This window comes from Tupaia chinensis, unplaced genomic scaffold (assembly GCF_000334495.1).
Source record: "Tupaia chinensis unplaced genomic scaffold, TupChi_1.0 Scaffold000361_2, whole genome shotgun sequence".
Lineage (NCBI taxonomy): Eukaryota > Metazoa > Chordata > Mammalia > Scandentia > Tupaiidae > Tupaia > Tupaia belangeri.
The window spans coordinates 1,145,467-1,160,780 of record NW_006159858.1 but is presented as its reverse complement, the minus strand read 5'-3'; the positions used below and the strand labels follow the sequence as shown (position 1 = coordinate 1,160,780).

General features: G+C 38.5%; 1 protein-coding gene across 1 annotated transcript in view; it reads left to right on the top strand.

The window, feature by feature from the left end:
* The window catches only part of SATB2 (SATB homeobox 2), a gene marked incomplete in the record, with an annotated part of 229,944 nt that overhangs the window by 14,295 nt on the left and 200,335 nt on the right, over positions 1-15,314 (top strand). Inside the window, 1 exon segment of the mRNA XM_027773618.1 lies at positions 10,073-10,249. Coding sequence (XP_027629419.1) covers positions 10,073-10,249 — 177 coding nt within the window.

Here is a 15,314-nt window from a genome sequence, read left to right as displayed (position 1 = left end):
GGTCCGTTAGTTTTTTTAATATTTAATATTTTATTTTAGAAATTATGTGAATTCTAAAGAGAGTATCTTTGAACCATAGAGTAAAAAATATATAATAATATAAGTTATATATATATATATATATACACTTAAAATATTTTGCCTGGGACATATTCCATCAGACCCTGGTTTCCCCGGTCTGTAGGCTGGGTTTTATTAACTTGACCTGAGTCACAATAATAATAACAACCTATGTATTGGCAAACCAAAGATCTCAGTATACCCTAAGGGTACTGAGGAATATACACTATGATTTTGATTCTTGTTCTCTTTTTCCTCCTGTTCTTTTCTCTTTCACCTCTCAATGTTAGCCCTTTCAAAAGCTTGCATGCTGTTGCCTCTTGATGGAGGCATTTGTTGGATACAAGAATGAAAATGGCTTTTAATGGTTGAGAGAGGATGATGGTGGTTTGGCTGTTTGAGCTTGGATGTGTGAAATCTGCACTCATTTCATAGTGATAATTTCTACGTATCTATTAAATATGTATCCAGAAATGTTTTGCTGTTTGAACACTAAATATAGACAGTAGCATTTTCTTTTTGTGGGGAAAAAGTCTTATTTTTTGCTATAAAAACTTTAGTTTTTTATTTGATAAAAATCTTCCACTCTAGTATGATTTCCTTTGAGGCTTTGCACCAGTGTTTGATCTCAATTTTTAATAATTTTTGTGAGTTAAACTCCCCAAAGAAAACATGCTTGTGCTATAGAGTATTCCCAATAGAAATCTGGGTAGTCTTGTCTTATTGAGAACCGAGCGCTTGATTCCTTTATTAATTCCTTGCTAGAGAACCTTAGTGCAGTTAACCTTTCCCTAACACTACACTGGAGAAATTAATCAGGGTGGTTTTCTTTTCTTCTTTTTTTTTCCCCTTTAATTGTTTGAATGAGATAAAATGACATTTAGGCAGAACTTAAAACCTAAGGTGATGAAGCAAATGTCAGTGTAAGGACAGCTTTTATTCACTCCTTTTTTGACTCATGGGATTATGAGTTACAAATAGCTTTTCCAGAGAAGATAATGAGAATGACATAACAGGCATATCTCCATTTAAATACTATTTTAGGAGAAACTTCCAGAATAAAATTTTTACTTAATAATGATGGACATTGTGGTATTCATGTATTATAGTATAGTCATTTTTAACACACCATTGAGTCTCAAGATTTCAGTATAGGCATTTATAACCTAGTGTGGAAAAAATGTCCATCTCAAAAAAATAAATAAATAAATAAAATAAAAAGAATGTCCAGCATTAAGCTTTGAACTAGTGATTCTTTTTTTTAAAAGAATTATTTTATTTAACTTTTATTTATTTATTTATTTATTAATTTGCTTATTTCAATTTGACCACAGAGGGACAGAGTGAGAAAGAGAGAGACAAAATGTGAAAGCAAGCCGCCAGGTCCGGGACTCGAACCACAGTCAGCCATGTGGGAATCCAGCGCCTTTAACCACCATGCCACTTGCCAGCCCCAAACTAGTGATTCTTTAACAATATGTTGTATGTTTGAACTTTCTGTGATATCCCAAATATACTCCTCTTTAAAATTTTTTTTTTATTCCAAGATCAAGCAAAGGTTTTGTCTCTTTGCAGTTACTGAATTAAAAACGTATTGTAATCTTTCTGCATGAGACATGGGTAGCCAGCATGACCCCACGGCTCCAGGGGACGAATAGTCACAGAGCACAGGGGTGCATGGCGCCTCGATGGAAGCTCTAGTCTACTGCAATGCCTTTGCAGAGGTACTTGGCCATTTCTGTCAGCCCTGGTTGTATACAGCCCTGTGGTCTGGTGAGCTTCCCATGGACAGTACGAAGAGAACTCGTGAGTCTGCTCATGCGAATCATTTCCTAGAAAGCCCTCCTTGTCTGTCCATGCTGAATGCAGTGCAGTAGGGCCCAAAGGATAAGTGTGACAGCTGGGAAGTTACTGGGGACAAACCCAGAACTGACACCACCTGTTCAGGGTGGTGATTATCTAACTGGAAGTAGCATTTTGTTGAAGTGAACCCACATTTATTTGGGGCCGGCTCTGGCGGAAGGGTCAGGCTCAGGAAGAACAGTATGTAGGGGAGCAAAGACCACTTACCTAAGTTTGGCCCTTGCTTAGAAGGAGAAAGTTGAGCCTGTCATTCATGCCAGTGAGAGGCCCAGCATTCCTGACCTCAGAGAATCGATTAGGTTGTTGGGAAAGTTATGATGTATTTTTCTGTGTGTTGCGACTCTCCAGACAACCCAATAGGTTGGTGGATCAGGCCTGCTATGGCAAAGTTCCCAGGTGTAGCTCAGGCATTTTTGTTAAGGTAAGTTTTCACAGTGAGCCTGCTGTGTGCCTGTGAGACCCTGTTTTGCAAACTGCCCGGCCAGCCTGATCCTGCTACCAAAATTCTGTAACTGAAGAGTACTTAAAACCTCGGAGTTTATCTTTCAGTCTTGAGACCTGACTTCAGGCTTGGGGAAAGGCCGGGAATCAGAGGTGTGGAAAGCCATGCTATCTCCCTTGCCTACTCCTTTAGGTCCTCTGAGTCTTTAGGGTACTCAGGGAGAGGACCAGTGTTCACTCTTCCATCCTCATCCCTATTTGGGGACCTATTTTTGTTCTTATCTTCCAAAGTTAAGATCGGTCTCAGGGACTGGAATGTATAGTCTGGTTTTATAAGAGAGAATAAAATATTGCTTCGTTATTATTACTCACCCCTTTGTCCCCCAGATAAGGGGAGAGCCATCAAGGAGTTTCACTGTCGAGACTTTAGCTGAAGGTCTGATACCGAGTTGCTGACACCTGGGTCATGGATGAACGTGAACTTGTAGTTTTGCATAAATGTTCAGTTTGTCCTTTGAGTACTTCTTAAGTGCACTTTGCCTTCCTCATTACTGTAGAATTGACCACGATCAAGCCTCCACCTGTGTATGACCCGGACCTGTGTGGTGTCCCACGTCCATCTCAGCTCTTGCTTTCTCTGTAGTAAGAGCTAAGAAAAAGAAAAACCAACTACAAAATAACTGAATCAATCCTTTAGAGAATCTGTAGTTTACAAGTAAGGGAAAGGGAGGAATATTGGAAACTGGAGCAGCTTAGGGGAGGCCAGAACACCCCTGGCTAACTGGACCGGCCGGTGATTGGGTCCCTCACACTCAGATATTTGCTCTTCTGTTCCAAAATTGGTGAAAAAATTTTCCCCTACTTTGTTTTTCTACCTGAAATTCCAATAGAAGTTTATTGGGATAAACTATGTTTCTTTTACAATGAGGATCTATCAGAGGAGATTAAGGGATTCCTACACTATTCAAACAGCAGAATGGAGCATCTTTTGATCTATTAATCTCTTTGGAATTTTTGAGATGGCCCCTGGGGGGAGTAGCAGGCTGGAGTGGAATGTGGAGCCTGTGGCTGTCTTAGCTTGGGAGGTTGAGTGCCCAGACCCTAACAGGAAGGTGGGAGATACCCTATTTTTTAATTTTTTTTTTTTCTTTTTGGAGTGAGAAGGAGGGGCTACAGGTTTTGCTGGGGAGTTACTTCTATTCTTATTGATGACTCAGGGTGTGTACAAGAATGTGTGTTTGTGAGTGATAGAAGAGGAAGTGATAGAGCAAGTAAATGGTTTTATTTTTCTAGTAAATTTGCAGTAAGAAAAGGTACCGGCCATCTCTCACTCCTCTGAAAGACCTTGTGGTAGTCACTTAGTTTAGGTGGTAGAATTTGTTTCAGTGATTCAAGGGGCTTTGTTTTGTGGTCTATTTAGTGTGGTGGCTGCTTTGTGTGGTGCTTTATTTCAGGGTGGGGTTTGAACAGAGAGGAGATAGGAGAGGCTCTGCCCTGTGACTCTGTAATTTTCACTTGGCCCTAGGAACTGCTCAGGTCATAGAACCAGAAATGCTGCCGGCCCCCAAGGAAGGGAGTGGATCCTGTGACTGTCTTCCTTGAAGAAACAGATGGGCTTCAGGAGCCCGTCAAAAGGGCAGGAGGAAGGCTGGCCTATCTTGTCAGGTTGCTTCCTGTGGTTCAGGGGGCAGCTCTGGGACTGATGGTGGACCTAGGAGGCAAAGGCACTAGGAAGGAGGCTGGAGACCATGTTCACACTAGAGAACTAGAGAATGACCCTTTCATTGAGTGCCCTCTGCTCCTTTTAAAATTTGTTACAGGTGTTTGCCAGAGAGAGAAAGAGAAAGAGTGAGGGAAGATGAAAAAGCCCCTTCTGGGGTGATGACCACACTGATAACTCTCGCTTTCATTTTCCCCTTCAAATTTTGGGCATGCATACTCGTGTGCCTGGCATGTTTATCAAGCTGCCCGGTTTGGGACTTGACCCAGGCAGTCAGCCATGTGGGACCCAGCCAATCTTAACCACCATGCCAACCAGCTGGCTCAAGTCTTTATTTGTCTGTGAGTGACTAAGGGAAAGAAGCCATATTTGGTTCTTCCTGTATGCCTAGCACAGTGTCTGAGAACTGGTAGGCAGTCAAAAGTGATTTCACTTACAAGCCACATGAGCACCATTGGCTATGGTGGAAAGTGTCTGTCACTAAAAGGCCTTGCTGTTAGATTTCTGTGCATGTGGATTTTGGAATGTTGTTTTCAACATCCAAGAAAGCAACAGGCTTGGAGTTTAGAACTGCCCTGCTCTTACCGTCTGTGTTTCTTGGGGCATGTTACTTAACTCTCTCATAATTTCAGTGTCCTAACTTATTAAATAAGGTTAATAATCCTGTTATTGGGTGACTGTGAGGAGGAAACAGGTATATATGTCAGACTCCATTGTGAGCTGGGAAGGTGCAGTGCAAAGGACCGATTTATTTTGGGCCTCCTCTTCCGGTGGTAGGGGCTGGAGGTGGGAGCCTGTCACCCAGCCCCCCTGCTGGGAGACTGCTGCCGACCCCCCCTCCCCCCCCATTGTTCAGGTTCAACATCCAGAGCATTAGCAAATACTTTTCCCTGGTCATGTACACAGCTAGTGTTGTGGCATTTTCTGAAGACTGTCACTATCTTTTAAAAACAAAAGAGAAGGGGGAAAACCTTTTTCCTTATTAAAGAAGCTGGACTAATATCATTAGGAATAAAACAGCGGCCTACACTTTGTGGTGATTCAGAGAAGGTATCATGTTGAATTTTAGAGTTTAACTGAGTGCTTCTGTCCACAAGTCTAAAATTTAGCACACAGAAGAAAGATACCTCTGGGCCTCTAAGAAATGCTCACACTAGTCACGCAATTGTCCTGGTGTCAGCTGGTGATGAATTTATCCTGTATGAGAAAAACCATTGCATATGTAGGTATTCGGCAGATTGCTTAGAGCAGCACCGTCCAGTAGATTATCAGACAAGCTACTTAACATAATTTAAAATTTCCTAGTGGCTACATTTTTAAAAAGTTAAACACGTAAAACAAATTTTAGTAATATATTTTTATTTAATTCAGTACATGCAAATTATTATTTCTGCATGCAATTACTTTAAAAAATAGTCATATTTTATTTATTTTGGTTTTAAATCATTAAAATTTGAGTTTGTATTTTATAGTTCTAGCACATCTCAGTTCAGGACTAGACACATTACAGATGCTTAGTTGCCACATGTGGTTAGTGACTACTGTATCTGACAGAAAATTTGAAAGCATGAAGTTTAAGTATGGTTCTTTGGAACACTTTTGCCTTTTTGCTACGGGACATGTTGAACACTTTAAAACATTATTATTTGCATAATAGGTCATTCAATGATTATTAGTACCATTAAACCATTTGATAATTAGGCCATTTAATGATTATTAGTATCATTTTACTTTGAAGAAATGCTTTCTAGGAAGTATTGTGAGCATTGATTACAGGCCCCGAAAAATATTTGTTCTTTTTCTCTGTAAGATAGCATTTTGTTTTAATCACCAGACGGTGTGTGCTCACCAGAAAGAGGCAAGGACAGAGAGAGAGAAAAAAAAGGAAAGGGAGAGGGAGAAAGCACTCCCTGATGGGGCGTGGTCACTCTGCAATCCCTTTCCTACATTTCTCCATCCCATCAGGATTTGGTGGATAACACATACACTCCATGTGTTTTTTCAAGCTGTGGGACCTGAAACTGGAACTGCAGCCAGCCACGAGGGACTCAGGTTCTTTTAACCATTAGGCTACAGGGCTAACCTTGTAAAATAGTGTTAATACTGATTTAGAAAAAAAAAAGAATCACCTCCATTATTTGAGAGCTGTCTGTCAAACAACTTAAATATGTTACAGTGTTTAATGCTCACGTCAATTCCACGATGTAGACGTGATTATGCATTTTAGCAAGGAGGATTTTGAGTCTCAGAGACATCAGATAAATGACACACGGTCACTCACACAGGTAAGGAAGGACAGTGCTCCGATTCAACCCCAGGTGCCTGCCTCCGGACTTAAGGCTGTTCATCACCACACATGACCATCTTCGCACGGGGTGCATTCACATGGCTGTTTTAGTGAAGAACAGCAAGCGCATCAGTGAACTCTTTCTAATGATACCTCTTCGGAGATAATGTCATGATGAAAATAACAGTTCCAGCATCATGACTAACGACAGTAGGAAAAAATTGCATTTTAATGTTCAGAGACTCTCGGGCTTATTTTGCCTCTATGACAGCAGAATTTACCATTTATTCCAATTGCCAGGAAAAAACTCCTAATTTTTAGCAAATGACTGGGGTTCAATGCCTGCCCTACAGATTGAACTACCTGCTTACCTCCTGCAATTGTAAAAGGCTTAGCCAGGATTATGATCAAAAGGTTCAAAGTTCTCCATTTGATCATCTGGAAATGGGTTGGTGCTACAGTGTAACAAAGATAATGCCATAAACTCAAGATGTAGGGCTAGAGCAAGAGGGCGTTATTTCTTTGTGATCATTTCTGAATTTTGTTGTGAATGTGTTTCGGGTTTATACTGCTATTCTTTTAACAGAAGTTATCTTTTAATTTCCTCTATTCTTGTTTTATTTTTTGAAGGGCTTTTCTGAGACCTTCCCTTTCTTTCCATCCATTGTCATCTTTCTCCTTTCTTTGTTTTTTTTTTTTTGGGGGGGGGGGAACAGGTGGGACCAAATGTATAAATATCTCTTATTTGGAGGCATATATTTTTTACTTATCCTTTTATATCTTGCTACTCTTAGGAATTCCCTGTCATTAAAGGTTTCTAAAACCTATTCCTATTGTCTTCCCACACTTGACTTCAGTTATGCTATTTTACTATTTTTCATTTTGTTTGGTATTAACACTAGTAATTGCATCTATTTTTTTCCTGCCTTCTTCTTCTTTTGTAAAAATTACACTTCACTTTAAAAGACATAATTGTTTAGATTATCAATTTCTAATAAGAAGGTACATTTTTATATGGATTAAATATAACCTGTTTATAATATTCTTTAGTTTCTCATATGTAAGTGCTTCAGAATAAATTCTGTTATACATTCCTGGATAATACTGTTTATTTTATAAATGATCTGGAAGTATATATTTTTCTCAGAGTAGTTAATGACTGTGGGGATTTGATGCTTGCTTTTTGACGGTAAGGAGTTATTGCATTGTGTCAGATGACAATTGGTTTGTTTGATCACAGAACTAAAATATTTAGAAAACACCTCTGTAATCTACAGAAGTCCCTATATGTTGTAGCTCTCTGTGTTTTCATGTTGTATTTCATATTTAACTGATTGAACTGGTAATATTGTTCTTTAAAAAATTAATAGGGTCTAAAGATTTTTCAGTTGACTGTAGATTTGAGGAGGATTTATAGTCCCTAAGTAATGGATATACATGATAGCTTATGGAGTGACTGGATTCATTTAAAGGTCTTATCTGTGATTCCCAGATGTGTGACACTCAGATGTTGACATTAGGAACAGCACATGGATTTTCAGCGCGGAAACTTATGTACACACAGGTATTAGTGGTGCGGTAGCTTATGGCACTGCCGACTACATGGCCCTCTGTGTGCATATGCTGAAATCATTAAAAGTAGAAATCAACCTGCTTCCTTGGACAAAGATCATATACCAGTATGTAAGAGTTAAAAGGTCTAAATGGGGCTATTCCCTGCTGGTAAGGACTCTCATGAATAGGTCCTATAAAATGCCATTATGCTTAGTTAGGAAGATTTTACAGCACCTTCAACTATACTGAGGGCTGCAGCCATGCCAGACTCGTTCTCGCTTTTATCCCTGGAGCCACGGGTGATACCTGGCACGTGGTAATGTTCAGTAAATTAATGCTGGATAAATGATTGTCCGCAGAAATAGTTTGGAGGAAATATAATTTATATTATTTGTTCTGTGGCTTACATACATTTGGGGATCAACTTGGTATATATAAATAAGTATTACCTGTACAGGAATGGTCACATTAAAAAATATTTTATAAGCTATCCCATGGCTGGGCTAAACCTTGTTTTTTTTTTTTTGTCTAAGAAATTGGTCCACTCCACCCTATCTCACATTTTTCATAAATCTACACTGGGGATCGTGTCTTTGCCACGGACAGTAATACTGCTTTGTTGTTCTCAGGAGCGCACATTGAGTCAGTAAGTTGTCCCAGGTATGGTATGGTGTGACTTGTTAGACTCTTGTGCAGTCTTAATAATAATTACCATGATTTTTAATGATAACAGTTCTTAATGGGTATTATTATTGTTAATAATGATAATATTTAATAATTATACCCAATACTTATTATCTTTAATAATAATAATTAGCACATGGGAACCAGTTGCACCATTATATTATCTTTAGAACAAAAACCTAATCTGTGACCTCGTAGTTGGCAGAGTATCTGCTCCCACCTTATGCTTTCTAGATCCGAGTCAGGAGGCTTCTAGGGTCTGAGAGGGGCTTTTGGAAAACTTTGTATTCTGTGTGTCAGGGGCCAGACTTTGATACAGTCATTTTACGTAGAGGTTTTGTTTTTATTTTGAAGTACCTTCTCTGTGATCATTTAACCCTCCACCTCCCCAGTCTGTCTGCCCACCTGTCCCTCATAACTTTTGATTTTTCTTGTATGAAAAGGAGACCCAGAACAGATCTTTATTCCATAACGTACTAATTTGTGTGAATTACATAGGGCAGAGTCCATGTTTATTACTTGTGTGTTAGTAAAACTTTGATCTTCTTCTGCTTTGGCTATGTTTAGATTTAAGTGCCTATATGACTTTTTTTAAAAAAAAATTGAAAAACAGTTTAAAAAATCTTTGGTGAATTAAACATTTTTTAGCTTTTCACACTTTGATACAAAGCAGAGAAATATTTCAGTGACAACAGATTTCAACAGATTTTCAACTAGACTAATTTGCTTTATTCTTTAGGGTAGTTTACTTCATTTCTCTGAAAACACAAGAGAAGACACTCCCTTTCCAGGGATAGCTGGTGTTACTGTATAAAATAATAATTTTTAAACAGGTGAAGTTTTATGTTTGGATGTGTATTTTGACACAAGTTAAATGTCAGCTAATACTTCAATAATTAGAGTATTTCCAGGTTTATTTACCAGAATTAAATAAACAAGTACATAAGAAGGATTTCTTTGAAATTCCTCTTACCTTTTTTGTACATATTCACATAACAGCGTAGACTCTGAAATCAAACATGCCTCCATACCAGTTACGTTACAACTAGGAGCTTGGAAATACATTTGTAGAAAAAAGCATTATCTGATTCGAAAATACTAGTGCTAATTAATAGTTCACAATGAAAATATAGACATTAAAAATTTGAGGATCTGTCAGGAGACCTTGACCTCACCTGTGTGTGTGTGGACACCTGTGATTGGTGGACTTCATGTTTTAATGACTTGGAAATCTGAGGGTTTCTGCCATTGCCCTGGGCAGTTCTGCTGCAACTCATAATAATAATAGAGGGAAAAAAACTCACCGTTTTCCATTAGGCCCATATGACTAAGAGGTTGGTTTAATCTAAACCATTGTCGATCACAGATGAGTGACTTTTATAACTATCTCTTCCCTTCTCATCGTGGTGACTGAGATTTGCTTTGTAATGTTTGTGTTTTCCTCTTGAATTTTGTCCCTCCAGGTTTGATGATTCCTGTCTTTTGTGTGGTGGAGCAGTTGGATGGCTCTCTCGAATATGACAACAGAGAAGAACATGCTGAGTTTGTCCTGGTGCGGAAAGATGTGCTTTTTAGCCAGCTGGTGGAGACCGCGCTTCTGGCCCTGGGGTATTCCCACAGCTCTGCAGCTCAGGCCCAAGGTATTAACACATCTCCCTTTTCCTCCTGGAGCCTTCTGTGTGTTGTGATTTGAAGATTATGTTCCTCCAAATAGTTCTCCAAACAAGGGTTGGAGGAGAATCCTTAGCATGTTTCCCAAGCAGTGGACAGCAGAGTGTTTTTTTTTTTTGTAGAGGTTTTCGCTATAGGACGCGTGCGCTTGCCGGACAGACACAGAGAGACATAGAGACAGAAAGCGAGAAATCACCCCCCAGGGGGGATGGTCACGCCGCAATCCCTTCTCCTCTCGAGATCTTGGGCACGCATGCACACGTGCCTGGCGTGAGTTTTAAGCCCCCGGGTCCAGGACGCAAACCACGGTTGGCTACGTGGGAGGCCAACGACATAGCCATTATGCTAACTGCTGGTTCCCAGCAGAGTGTTTCTTGTAGAGAGTCTTGGTTTGGAAAGTATTTGACCAGCACTTCTAGAGTCACCAAAACCAATTTGTATTTCAAACTGATTGTCATTATAGATTTTTTTTTTTGCATTTTTAACTTTGTTGTTTTGTTTTTGTTTTTGTTTTTGCTTTTTTTCTTTTTAAGTCACCCAATTCCTGTTCCCTAGGCCAGTGCTGATTTTGTTTGACTCCAAACTTATCTAAACTTTAATACATAATTTATAAGCATTTTCTAAATTTATTCATTGCTTTGGGCCCATGGCTTCCACACTTTATGATTGGCTTTTAATTAAACAGAAAGAAATAGTGCATTTTACCCTTTTGTATCTTTGAAAACTGTTCTGTAGTTGCGATGTGGTCCATTCATTAAGCAAAAATTTGCAGCGTCTTTGTGATCAATTCCTTGTACCTATTTAATTAAATATTAAAATTGCATCATTATTTCAGTGTGTATTGTATAGCACTGGGGAACCCATTGTGAGCTTTTGTTGTTTCATTTTGAAGCATAGCCCATTGTTCTTTCACACCAAAGACTTGACAAAACAAATAACAAAAAATAGCCCCCAGACCTTGAATAATTGAAAAAAAATTTTTTTGACCCAATAGAATTATTATTGTTTTTCAGTAAAATTACTGAATTGTGAAATTTGTAATTGTCGTTAAAACTAAAGAAAAAGAATATGTAACTTCTAGGTCTAGTTTTTTATATTAATTTCCTGTATTACTATCTTAACATTTGTGTACATGCCAAAAATTATTGCCTTTTTTTCTTTTAATGAGTTTTTCTTCATATCATTCCTTAATTGGAGCCTCTTTTTTTTTTTTTTTTTTTTTTTGATAAGGACACTATGAAAGACAAAGCATTTTTATTTTTATACGGAGTTACAAATATGTTAACCAAGATCATAGGACATTCCTAAGTTCTTGACGCTGATTCCATAAGTAGATAATTGGTTTTCAAAAAAGTATTTTATATATTTAGATTATGCTTAAGCATTACCAAGAAAGCAACCCATTTGCAACCAGGAGGGCATCCAGGGTGTTTTGTCCCCAGGCAGGTAGTAGCTTATGGGTTATCATGAGTTCCAGTGCAGTCTGAACCCGAGCACTTGATCAGTCCGAGTGCAGTGATACAGCTGGATTGTAGAGTCTGATGCTTTCAAAGCAGCGTGATAAAGGAGAATTCATTTCCTTTCTCTGACGACTTTCCTTCTTGTGTAGGGGTTCAGGACTTGATCCTGAGCAAATTGCATACTGGGTACCGTTGCTTTTATTTCATGCTATGTGCCTAAGTGAAATAAAAGAACCCCCCACCACCCCCCCATAAACTTTTCATGCCATTTTAGGGATATTTCCCTCTGAATGTAAAGGTCATTGTATCCCACTGCTTGCATCCTGGTGTGCCAGCTTCCTGTTTGACAGGGCGATCCATCTCAGTTAGCACGGCTGCTCAACGCATCGTGAGCTCACATGTGGAACACAGAGCACTAAGTGGCCAAGATTTGATTCTTGGCACATGCTGAGAAAAGGGACTTTCAGGAAATTTGCACTAGGGAGCCACACTGTTTCTTTCAGTGATGCAGACTGAGAGTTCTGCTTACCAAGGTGAGCTACAGTGGCAATAAATATTGCCCATAGTGGAGGATTAAACCAGAGGCAAGTCAAATGCTGTTATTGGTTTCTTCAAAGTTTTGAAAACTAAGGTTAAAAAATAGTAATTGTTGCACTTTTGATAAGTCAAATGAACTATTCCCAAGGTGTTCTAGATCACAGATATACTTTATTTTGTAAGTAAGCAAAAGTTTTATTATTAGATCCCCTACTATCTCAATGAGAACAACAAAAAAATCACTGTTTTATTTGCTTTTACAATAGGCTATTCTATTTTGGATAAATAGACAAGCTTAGAATTGTTTATTTTGAAATGAAAGTATTAGGCTTTTATTATTACTTATATAATTAAATGGATATAGATCACTGAGTATTTATAACAGATGAAACAGCATGCACAATAAAACAAAGTCATTCATGTGCCGGTTCACAAACAGCAGAGCCAGTGAAAGGTAGAAAAAGAGGTAGAACAATATGTGGCTTTTTGGTGATTCAAAGTGTTAGGTTTTATTTGTATATTTTTCTCTTGGTTTTGCTTTTGTTGTTTGTTTCTTTAGTGTTTGTATAATTTCCCCAAGTAGAGGAGTCCTTGAGATATTTCTTAGCAAATCCATTTGTAGCAGGGAAACTGCAGTGTCCCTAAATCTGTTCTTCCTATACTGGAAAGTTGGGCAGCGCTGAACTGCAAATAAAGCTGGTTTGCTTGAGCTGAGTTTAAAAACTGAGACTCATGGAACATGATTTTTCATTTTGATGTAATCAGAAAAAAAATTTCAGTAATTGAACTGAGGAGTATCTCAAATTGCCTGTAAAAGAGAAAAGTTGTTAGCAGTGTCATTATTTTGAAATGATGCTCAGGTAGGTCCCAATGACCAGGCAGTGGGCGCATGCTTTTGCAAGTGCAGGATAGTCACTTTCTTTTTCTGAGAGAGTATTCTTTTCAGATGCACCGAAGAGATTTTAGTAAGAAAGGATAGAAAACTACTAAAATGGAATTTAGGACTCTCCCTCCTACCCCTACCTACGTTAACAATAACCTCAGATATGGGGACCCAAGACAGGACGAGGGCACAAGATAGTGTCATATATTGTGGAAGCTATTTTTTAGCTGACCCATTCCCTTCATTTACAAAACATATACCACTAACTCTGTGATTTCCAAGGATATGAGGTGCAGAATTTTTCAGACCTGCTGTTTTGCATATGTAAAAAAACCCCAAAGCTAGCATCCTTTTTGTTTTTCCCAGAAGGTTAGACTAAAGTCTAATGAACAGCAAGCAGACTTTACACCATATAATGGACCATGAGTCCATGTTTCTGCATTAAAAGTCTTCCAGTCTGTTGGAAGAGGGGCATTAACCCAGGGTACTGCTGCTGCTCTTGGAGCACCAGGGGCTCCTCCCGTAATCTCATCACTCCCTTTATTCTTCTTTCTTCTTTCTTCATTTTTATGCCATAAAACTTTTGGTCATAGAGGGAGCTCCCCACACCGTCCAGAGAGTTCTTCAGCCCATTGATGTAATCGCTATTCATACTTGCCAATTTGGGTGATGGACTTTGGGAGGCAGGCTTGGTGGCAAGGCGATGCTTCACTGTGCATATTTGACTTCATTTTAAGTGTTTTTTTTTTATTTCTTGACTGTTTTCTACAAATTTTACAACAAATTTATTTTAAAAATATTTAAATTTATTTTTACCAGAGAATTTTATTTAAAAACACCTATGCTGAGCAATAAGTAAGCAAAAATTCTTTCTGACTGGGTTTTTTGGACTCAACATTAGGGTCCAAGAAGAAGTATATTAATCGTTATTTTTCGTTACATTGGGAGAACTACATTTATGCAGCCTATTTGATATTTTTTAAACGGTGGCTCAGAAAGATTTGTTTAATATGTGAATTGCCGAATACAGTCTCAATTATGTGAAACTTGCATTCAAAGACAAAGGAAATACATTCAAGTGTCAACAGGGCAGGAGTGGGATTTTCTTCTTTTTCCAGCCAGGTAAATATTAAATTCTGCTTCCTCCATGAATTTTTCTCTGGTTAAGTGGAAAATCATGTTATTGCCTTATTTCCCAATTTTGAAAAACATTTCAGTTTTTGCCTACTTTCCCATAGGTGTGAAAACATACATGATATAGATGTATCTGTACTTTCAGTAGATGATTGAAAAAATCATTGTTATTAATACGCCCCTTTAACGATAAATCAGGGGATTTCTGAGAGCTTTCATTGTGCTAGGTAACAGTTGAACAGCTTTATTTCCGGCACTATTCCAAGAGAGTTACATTTAATTCTCACAGAAGCCTTTTGAAGTTATGCTTCCCATTTCACTGAAAATAAAACTGAGGCAAAGAAAGAGGAGGAATAACTTTCTCAGGGGCTTAAGCTGTTTTCAAAAAACAGATGTGAAGCCCATTGATTCACCTCCAGAGACAGAGTTCTTAACCACAGAGCTATCTTGGGATCTGTGTGATCACCAACTGTTTAGAGTTGGGGGCAGGAGCTAATTTCTACTTAATACTCTTTCCTTTTTTTGCATAAGCTCTACAAGGCAAGACTTTTGAGGCTAGGTGCTTACTAAACACTTGAAGATGATATATATTTAATAATGATAATATTTAATTAATTCCCATGATGAGCTATACAGAGATACTTTTTCAAGGTAGTAAGAGGCTTCATTAAAAGAAAAAAAGCCAAACCTCACAGAATTGCTGTGGATTGAAGCCAGCTTCTAAAACTAGAGGGTGTATAGTAGTTTGTGTAATTCAGATATACAATTCTTGCTTTTAAGGCCAAAATGAATCCTGATATGAAAATAAAGCATATTCCTAAGCAACTGTGGCCTTCAAATTAGTTAATTTGACAGCATTGAATGTGTAATATGTGCTTTTGCAGGTAAAGAACTAAAACCAGGGACCAGCAGTTAGCGTAATGGCTTAAACTCACTCCAGGAGCATGTGCATACGTGCCCAGGATCCCGAGAGGAGAATGGAGGAGAAGGGATTGCGGTGTGGCCATCCTCCCGGGGGAG